General features: G+C 32.6%; 1 protein-coding gene across 1 annotated transcript; it reads right to left on the minus strand.

Annotated features, from left to right (window-relative positions):
• Positions 1–547: 547 nt before the first annotated feature.
• LOC149484985 (uncharacterized) lies at positions 548–10,326 on the minus strand. The gene is made up of 7 exons (XM_089699579.1): positions 10,251–10,326; positions 9,802–10,019; positions 8,067–8,263; positions 4,670–4,918; positions 3,044–3,227; positions 1,910–2,082; positions 548–1,026 (listed from the first exon to the last, which is right to left on the minus strand). The coding sequence occupies exons 2-7, from the start codon at positions 10,016–10,018 to the stop codon at positions 862–864; spliced, it is 1,185 nt and encodes a 394-aa protein (XP_089555705.1). The 5' UTR covers position 10,019; positions 10,251–10,326; the 3' UTR covers positions 548–861.
• Positions 10,327–10,712: the final 386 nt, after the last annotated feature.

The following is a 10,712-nucleotide window of genomic DNA, read 5'->3' on the forward strand; positions in this document are numbered from 1 at the left end:
GTGTTTTTTAATATTGTTTGCATTTCACTTTGTCGTCGTTTTGTTGATAATGTTGTAAGAGATCTAATGAAATCAAAAGAGCAAAGCTTACCTATTGGTAATAATAACATTATATTAATTTAAATGTAGGTATTCGATAAAACATACTAGTTGTTGTTATTATTATTTTAGAAAAGCTGTCACATCACTATATTAGTATGCAGCCAGCAATAGGTTATTTAAACATTTCAGTCCCTCAAGCCAATGTGTAGGAGGTAATATTTATAATATTATATCACTTATAATCATATAATATAATAATATAAGCTCTACCCACGCTCTACGAAGCTCTTGTGGTATTATAAGTGAAAAGATAGAGATACATTACAGGACAATAATTATTAAGAACCAATTACGCCCGTAACCGAAGAGACCAAATTGTAAAATTTAGCAACTCTTTGTTCGCAGTTTCATTAAATTTGAGCGGCATTCCAGACTCCAACAATAAATCTATCCAATACGAGAAACACCTCGGGGGAATCTTTTAAATGAAACACACAATCTTTTAAATTCTTTAATCGCTTAGATTACAATTAACAATAAACTTACAAGTATAATAAAATAGTTGATGGGATTCCAATTGATGATTACAATGTAAAGAGTAAAAATTTTATTAAAATAGACGTTTTCAAGGAAAAATATATAATAGATAAAAATGAGAATTTTCATTTAGTAAATTGTTGGATAAAGAATATAAAATACTCAATTCTAATTATTATTAAAATTTAATAGAATTATCGTAATTGAAAGTAACTCGTGCCGATTAAAGACGTTTATTATCCTTAATATAAAATTTAAGTAAAATAGGCGTTAACAATATTTCTATTTAGCTATGTTGAGGCTGGATTTGATTTTTTCCACAGTTTCTCTCATTTCGGGGTCGTTTTGTATGATTTTGTTCGCTTCAGGCGAGTCTATGGGAGGCGCTTCACCGTGGAATGTCTTTTCTGTGTACACGCGGTTCATCTTCCGCATTGTTCCGAACCACTGGAAAATTAAGTTATTATTAGAAACATTATTAAAATATTATTCTAAAATGTTTATAGAATTAAAAAAATCTATAACAAGGCAAGATTCGAACTCGCTTGTTTAGCCAGATCGTTGGCCTCGACAACCGAGATCCCACTAGAACAATACAATTTATTTTACTACCTCATGCTATAAAATAAAAAATCATTAAACCAGTCTACATCATGTTGCAGTCGTTTGTTCTGTTAGTCTGTCAAGTTACCCTCTATATGTGTGCAAAATTTCATTGTAATCGGTTCAGTAGTATTTGCGTGAAGAAGTAATGTTTATAACATACAATATGTATATTATATACATACATGTATATAACACACATGTATATTATATACATACATGTATATTAGACGCATGTTTATTATACACATACATTCATCCTCACAAACTTTACTATAATAATTAGTAAGATCAGAGTACCCGCGTCCTTGTTGCAGTTTATTTTTTTGTTTATTTAGACATACTTACCAACAGTGTACTTACATATAAAAATTACAACAATGAAATCTAAACAATTAACATATAGTAGTATGATGTATAAATTACAGGTATGTACAAAAAACTTACATAAGTACATTACTGTTCATCTAGGGACCGATTTTTCAATGCTTGGATAAAACTTATCCGTCCAATAAAGTATTACACGATAATATTAAAATGTCATGTAAACTGTCAAATACGGGCAATTTATATACGTTTTTAAAATGGTAGTTTTATACATTATTCGACGAATAAGTTTTATCCAAGCATTGAAAAATCGGCCCTAAAGTGTTTAAATAAATCTGGCAGTTGGTAGTTAAATATTTCCCACGGTCCTTAAGAAATGCTGTAAAAAAAGCACACTAACCCGATCCCACACCATCATGTTAAACCCGAAGTTACAGTGGAAGAACTCATGGTGCTGATCGTGGAACTGTGCGGGCGGCTGCCACGGCTGCCACCAGCGCGCGCGGAAGTCGATCCCCGAGTGGTCGATGATGCCGTGGTAGTATGTGTATAGCACTACTATGTAGAACGGCACTGCGAATAACAATGAATTTAAGGTATTGGTTTATTGAAGTGAAACTTCTTTATCGGGGTTGGAAAAAAATTTAGTGTAACATTTTTGCGTTACGCCGTACGCGTGACATTTTTGCGTTACGCCATACTCGTGACATTTTTAAGGTCATAAAGAAGTTTCACTTCTTACGTGTGTACTCTAGTACACGCATACATTTTTTTTTATTTACTAGCTGTGCCCCCCGGGTTTACCCGCAGTGCTCCGCTCCTGTTGGTCTCAGCGTGATGATATATTATTAACCTATAGCCTTCTTTGATGAATGGATTATTTAACACAGAAATAATTTTTCTAATCGGATCAGTAGTTTCAGAGATTAGCACATTCAAACAAACTCTTCAACTTTACAATATTATTATAGATTTTTAGGGACAATTTATTGATACAGCAGCCAAAAATACAATGTTTAAAATTTTTGTCTGTTTGTATGACCTGACTAAAATCAAAAAGTACTGCATTGATTTACTTCGCATTTTGCATGAATATTACAAACAATTCGGATCAATCTAAGGGATCAACATAATATGGTGAGTTCAGACGTTTGCGTTCAAAGTGGCATTCAAGCACGGACACAAACATGTAAATATGTTGTTTGTGCATGCGCCCGTGTTTGTTTGTACCGTAAGGCGCGGGTCAAACACAAGCGGCGCGGGCGCGGGCGTGCCATAAGCGCACCTCTTGAATCTGTTTTGCACCACGTCCTTCTTATACATTTTGTATGAAAGAATTTTGGACAGGCGTCGAGACGGCACGCCACGGTTGTGCCAAGGTTGCGCTGCTTTTCTATGAAATAACTTTGGAAATAGCCAATAGCGCACCCGATGCGCGCCGCGCCGCTTGTGTCTGTCCCGCGCCGAGCGCACGGGCAGCTTGCCAGGCTACTTGCCACGCGTCTGAACATACCAATATAATAGAGCAACTCACACCAATGCACAGGGAACAGGAACAGCGGCAGGCAGTCGGTGAGCTGCACGTGCATGATCTCCACGGGATGTATGGCGGTGACGGAGAAGGCGGTGGGCTGCTTGTACTTGTGGTGCAGCTTGTGGAACCGCGCGTACAGCCACGGGGTGTGGTATAGTCGGTGCAGTATGTAGGTCGTGAAGTCCTTGGAGAACATTAAAAAGCTAAGCAAAGGTGGGGTAAATATTTGTAATTTAGGGCTGGTAGATGATATAGATTATGAGAGAAGTATAGTGGTGTTTAAAGAATTAGAAAAGTTAAAGCAAACTGCGGTTTAATCCATGGAGCCCCGAACGGCCCGATCGGTCCACGACACAATAGATTTTCTATTGTGTCTGTGATTCCGGGGCCTGAGTTATTAAATATGTTAAAAATAAAATTTGGTAAATCTAGAAGTTTATAAGGGAGTATTGAGGTGCTTATTCTATAAGATAAAGATATAGAAGAGTTAAAGCAAAAGACTGTTTAAATATTTTACAAGTCAATCAAAAGTCTGGTAGATTCAGAAGTAGTTAACACTGGACAAAACGATGTAAAAAATAGTAATAGTTAACAATTTAAACTTTAACCTGTTCATAGTATTGTGTTTCAATAGATAAAAAGTAGAAGGCTTTTACGTAGAAATAGTTAGCTGTTATAGGAAAAATTTTCAATAAGTGAAAATAGTTAGAAAAGCAGAAAGATGTTAAAACAATATTTACTGAATGTTTTTAATGTCAATCTCATTTTTAATGTCCTAAAATTTAATGTTTATAACGATAAAAATCACCCAATAAAATAAAATTCACTAGTTTTATTCTATTCATTTTTTATTTGTTACTTGACCTGAATAACAAATGTTTGTAACTTAGAAATTGAACTTTTTCATATCCCTTGAGAAGAGCTCCTGAAAATCAGCTAACGCTGTTTCAGTATAGCACTTAAATAATGTTTTCTGCCTAGTTAGTAAAATATTCTGCTAAGAATAATTAATTTAAAAATATAGGTTCAAATCCTTTCCTCATAATATTATTATTCTCAACCTATATTCTTAACTATATCTACGTTTGATAGTTGAGAATTACATGATTTTGAAAGAAAAAAAATGTTAAAACGACAAAATATATGAACGAGAGCACATGAAAATCTCTTCGAAATAAAACATCAATAATAAAAAATGAAAATGTAATAACACAAACAGACAACAGCAACATAAAGTATTTGGTTTCATTTCAAATTATCTAAGTGCATTACTAACGTGCGTTTTTGCTGGAAAAATAATTTAAAAGTATTAAAGCATTTTTGGTCGTCCTGGTTTTATTTCGATTGTGCAATTCTTTTATATTTCATGTTACGTGAATGTCCATTCGTGTTATTTATTATAAACATCATATTTTTACTTATACATATTTAGTAATAATATAAACTGTTTCTTCTATTGAACATTAACGAGATTGATTGATGACGAATGAAATCAATGAATCGACGAATCATGATTTACTTGCTAACTTTGTAAATTAATATCACCGGGATCGCCATCCGCGATATAAGCGACCAAGAAAGCGAAACTCTTTTGACTTACCATTTTTTTATGAACTTAGTACTAACCTGATAAATAAATATAACCGGGAACTGCAGAAAGAACCACCACCAGCCATATTCATCGAATTGAAAGTACACAGTACTCGGGTTTCCATTCGCGATATAAGCGGCTAGAAACGCCGAGAAGCTCCCAGTAACGAACAGCGATATGACCCCAACCATGATCTCGTGCCGCTCGAGTTCGGGCGAGAGCCACTTGGTGGGCTGCAGCTTCCACTCGTGGGCGATGTGACGACGCTGCACGTAGAAGTACCACTGGAAGATATTTGAATGAATTGTAATGAATTTAATTGGACTAAAATATTTATGCACTTTGATATTCAAAATATTATTATATTAAAATTTAAAATTATTATTATATAAAAAAATTAGTTTAAAATTATATATTATTTTTCAGCAAATTGACATATTGAATTTAATGTAATGTTGTATTTTCCTGTTATTGAAGGTGCAGTAGACCATAATTTGTATTCAATTGTAAGCTATGTAAAATAATATAGACTGTATCCTTTGTAGGAAAATCATAAATATTATAAATAAATAAATAAATATTACAAGTCTTTTATTGTCTTTCTAAATGTTAGTTGTGTCCACAGGAAGGGATTACAAGTCTTTTATTGCCTTTCTAAATGTTAGTTCTGTCCACAGGAAGGGATTACAAGTCTTTTATTATCTTCCTAAATGTTAGTTGTGTCCACTGGAAGAGATTACAAGTCGTTTATTGTCTATCTAAAAGTTAGTTCTGTCCACAGGAAGAGATTACAAGTCTTTTAATGTCTTTCTAAATGTTAGTTCTGTCCACTGGAAGAGATTACAAGTCTTTTATTGTCTTTCTAAATGTTAGTTCTGTCCATTGGAAGAGATTACAAGTATTTTATTGTCTTTCTAAATGTTAGTTGTGTCCACTGGAAGAGATTACAAGTCGTTTATTGTCTTTCTAAATGTTAGTTGTGTTCACTAGAAGAGATTGCTAGTGGTTTATTTATGACGGTGGTTTATAGGTACATCATCATCAAGTTATATAAATTAGGAATAAATGTCAAACTTTCCTAATAATATGTTATTAATAAATAATCTACAAATCAATGAAAGCAATTAAATTATAATTACCTTTAAATTGTCTAAATAAAAACTCACTTATTTATGAATCTCAAATTAAAATATAATATTAAGTACATACTCTACATTTTTTTGGAATTCAAATTTCATTTTGAGATTATCACATAGGGCACGAAAGTATTGAAAAAGAAAGGTAGGAGTTTCAAAACTTCGATACTAAAAGGAACAAGTAAACTATGAAGTCCATAATATTATCTAACATTATCTTTTAATTGAAAAAGAAACACAATTAGAATCTCTCTTTATCAATAATCACACCTAACAGGATAATATGAATTTACATTTAACATGATCTAGAGTCGAGAGGTTTAAATAAATAAGATAAGACATCTAATCGTACAAATACGAAAAACTTTCTTGAGAATATTTATATCATTTAGACGTAAAAGGAGATTTACTATCGTAAATACTTAACACTTATACTGGTAAAGGATTTCCGTTACGAGACGTAAACATACAATTGGAAGCGAGTATTGTAGAGATTATGTTTGTATTTGCTTCGACAAGAATAAGCATAATATAAACAGTTTTTGTATTGCTTTATTCGTTTCAGCTTAAGCTCTTATATGTTTTGATTTGTAACTTTAAATTAAATCATTAAATAAACTTTTACGTTATATCAGTTACTAGCTGTGCACCGCGGTTTTACCCGCAGTATTCCGCTCCTGTTGGTCTTAGCGTGATGATATATAGCCTATATCCTTCCTCGATAGATGGGCTATCTTACGCTGAAAGAAATTTTCAAATCGGACCCATAGTTCCTGAGATTAGCGCGTTCAAACAAACAAACTCTTCAGCTTTATAATATTAGAATCGATTTTGCTTTACTGCCCATTTTTACTCTCTATTGAATGGCTTCAATTTCAGGTAGGATAGCTCCTACTCGTATTGTTCAGACTTCTATCCTACTCCTAACTTAAATAAACTAATAAACCTCTGCTAAGGGAATCAACGATCCTATTACTAAATGCAACTCACAATATCACGTCACATGTTCGTCAAGTGTTAGTTTAACGAACTACACAGTGCCCACCTCGTATGTGACGAAAGCGCCCTAAAGGCCAAAAATATAGTACTTTAAAAAATCCATCGAACATCCCAGTGAATACTAACGAAGTCGATAGATCACAGTGTCCCGTCAACCTTTCGCCGCAACCTGATTTAGAGAGCCATTCTACTAATTTATTCCACTAGCCTACCTAGGATTAAAGTTTAAACGAAAACTATTTACTACCTGCAAATACGGTTTATTTAATTCGTTTTGGGACGTTTGTTCTGTTTGTTTATTTTAATGGAGCACGAAAACTCATTAACAGGCTATAAACATGTGGTAAGAATAGGGATATCCTGATGACTCTACACTGTGCGTAGAAGCTATTCCTACCGTTAATATTCCTAATACATCTTAAATTGGAATAAATTACTGAATATAATAATGTAATAATTTGTTTGACGTGTAGCAAAAATAAATATAATATTTATGGCATCCTTGTTTTGCCTCCTTTGTTTCAATTAAAGTCAATAGTATTTATTTATAGCATAACAAAGAAATAACATTTACGTTTATCTGCACAATAAATATAGCATAATTTTACCGTCGAATGATCTTCATAAAAGTTTATTCCATCGTTCATTTACGTTAAATTTAATATAATTCACAATTATAGCGCTAATAACATTTTAGATATCAAAAGTTGCAAACGAATTATGATTATTTTGAATGTCTAGACCTCTTTAATAGCCTTAATTCTGAGTACAGAAACAGTCATTACTGAGAAATAATTTCTCTCAATTTGAATGTAATTTAGATACGAAATTAAATTAAATATCGCTTTGGATCCAACTAATCTTCTGTATTATATTTTATTCCAGTAGCATTAAAATTAAGATATTTAAGTAATATTCTATTTGTTTACTGTATCATAACATAAGAAGGTGTTAGCATCGATCTTCTTGTTAATATGTATTCCTATCCTTCAGTTAACATAATATCATTGCAATAATAGATTCCTTTTATTTCAAAATGTAATAAGTTTACTAGCCCATTATTTCTTCTAATCTACAAGCAGGCCACTTATCCGTTGTTATGTTATAAAAGTTTACGTATCCTATTCAGATACAGTAAATATTCTTACAGCCCTGCAATTCATTCGATTTCAAATCCTTAATCACAATTCCTTCAATATACCAATAGGTCCAATTACTGTTTAAGAAAATCCTTAAGACTACAAAATCCTACACACCTATCCTAAATATAAATCAACTAACAATTTGAAAAACTCACATGCAAAAATCCACCAAGCAAAAAGTAAGTCCCGTACGACACCAAATGCGCCGCTATGAAGATGAACGCGAAGTTCTCCATCTTCAAGTTCTCGGATGTGAACAAGTTGTAGATCTCTTCTGTGGTCACATTCTTATCGCTCTGTGTGTGCCCGGAGATCTGCTTTAGCGCTGTCACTAGGATTACTACCCATTCCCCTGAAATTGGCATGTTAAATATGGTAAGGTCATTTATGTTTCTGAATAAAAGAATACCGTACAATATTTATTTATTCGTAGTAAAAATATATAGTTATAACATACACATGAAATAACATACACATGAAAAATACTGTTTGACATGAAAAGGCATTTTGTGCAAATAAAAACCAAAAGGCCAGCTTTCGCCGCTGTTTCTCAGTGTTGTTGTTACACCACATAATACATAGATTGATCCGAATAGATGGATTGATCTTTAGGTTCTACTAGCTGTGCTCACGCGGTTTTACCCGCAGTGCTTCGCTCCTGCTGGTCTTAGCGAAATGGGTTATCTAACGCCGAAATAATTTTTCAAATCGGACAAGTAGTTCCCGAGATTATCCCGTTCAAACAAACACACAAACTTTTCGGCTTTATAATATTATTAGTATAGATTGAATGTGGTAAAGGTATCAGTCAGTGTAGAACTAATCTACTTGAGTCGTTAAGATACGATTACGATTGAAGAGCCTTGCTCTGGTAGGATATAGAAGACTGATCATCTAATCAGGAAAGGAAAAGCTCAGTGAAACAAATGTGAATTGCATCTATTCAATAGGGTATACAATATACATACGATGCTTATAATAAATCGACATCTGTGTATTCTGATATTAATAAAGGTAATGTTGTTTCTATGATAGATATACTTTAACATCTACTGAACCCATTTTGAGCTAATTTTTATAATTTCATCAACGGGAGGCTAAACCTTTTTTAAGTAACATACCTATATATTTATTTGGTATTTGTACTGGTTATACCCTTCAAAATGTTGTATTACCAGGGTCCAGAAAAGTGATTTCAACTTATAACAATACTGATAAATTGGTCGAAAGGCCAAGCTTTTACAGATGCATTTCACAGAATGGGCGGTGTTTGGAGTACCGTCGAATATAATATCATCAATGACAGATCTAGAAGGAATAGTAGGTAACTTTTTCCTACTGAACCACTATTTATTATTTAATGTAAGATTTCATACAATCCATAATCACTACATTTCGTATAGTTTTAAATATCACTTTTAACGTATCGAAGTGATACGTTAAAGGTTATCGACGGTGTCATTGACATTTTAACTATTTGCTAAAAGTTTATATAACGAAGCGATATTATCAAATTCAATTTCATTCAAAATTTAAAACATGCTAACAAATGTTTCATAATAATTTATGTCCAAATAATAAAAAAAATCTAATCAGTTCTTCTTTCTATTTAATTAGATATATTTAATTATTGTGCTTTCTGATAGTAACAAAAGATGTTAAATTAGGTTAGAACACATGCATTTAGGATACACGAATAATTATATACGCAATATGCAATTGAGATATAAATTAATAAATATTGTTGAAATAACACATAATTAAATTAAAAAACTTTTTAATTAAGTTTCCATCTAATGAACGAAAACTGACCACCACACCGTTAAAATGTATCCGCCCTTGTAAATATATTTATCTCATAAACCACTGAATAACAAAACACATAAATACCTCTCAAAGTAGAGCCAAAGGTAAAAATAGCCAACGTAGCAATAAAAGTGCTAATAAATGCGGGTATTCGTTCAAAGAACTTTTCCGCGTTTTCCGCGTGCTTTTCGATCCATTTCAATCCCTCTGCGATGGGGTCCCAGTGTTTTGGTTTCTCTTCTTTTACCTCTGTTTGTTTTTCATTGGTACCGTTTGATCTTTGCGTTAAAAGATACGTCATCCTGGAAACCCGGGGATTGGGACTTTGTAAACATTGGTTGGATTGATTGGTGATTGATTGATTGATTGATGAGCTTGTACGTGAGTTTTTAATGGAGAAGTGTACATTCACGATAGTTGATTATCATTATGAAATCTGAACTTAATGATAATATTTTTTTATAAATTCTTAAGTGTGAATAAAATAAATAATGCAGGTTTTAATGACGCTCTTAAAAACACAAATCTCTTACTTTAGGCCGGCGAAATGGATGTAAATTAAACACGGTCAATCAAGTCATGTTCTTGTGGTGATAACTTTAAATAACAACTAAAGTGCGATCACTAAAAATACGAAGAGATCATGTTTTGCGAAGATTCAACCTTTATCTTGCGGTTTCCAATAAAAATACTGACAAGCGTTACGTTATCACTGTGTGGTTCCGTATATAAGATCATTTACTACAGTACCACTACAATTTAGAACAATTACTCTATGTTTTTATTTATTCATTTTCCACTTACCATGATGTAAAAATAATGATTCAATAAGAGTTTCCTATTTTCTACAATTTGAACTTGATTTATGATCGGATTTTCCGGATATCTTAGTATGGAGACTGTCCAAGTGTCCAGCCTGTGATCTGAAATATAGAATTAATCCTTGCATTTTAAACTATATTAGTAAAATATAAAATAATCTAGATAACAATAAT

This window comes from Colias philodice, chromosome 10, assembly GCF_061535455.1.
Source record: "Colias philodice isolate Cphi_HAF_F1 chromosome 10, ilColPhil1 Martin Lab GWU primary, whole genome shotgun sequence".
Lineage (NCBI taxonomy): Eukaryota > Metazoa > Arthropoda > Insecta > Lepidoptera > Pieridae > Colias > Colias philodice.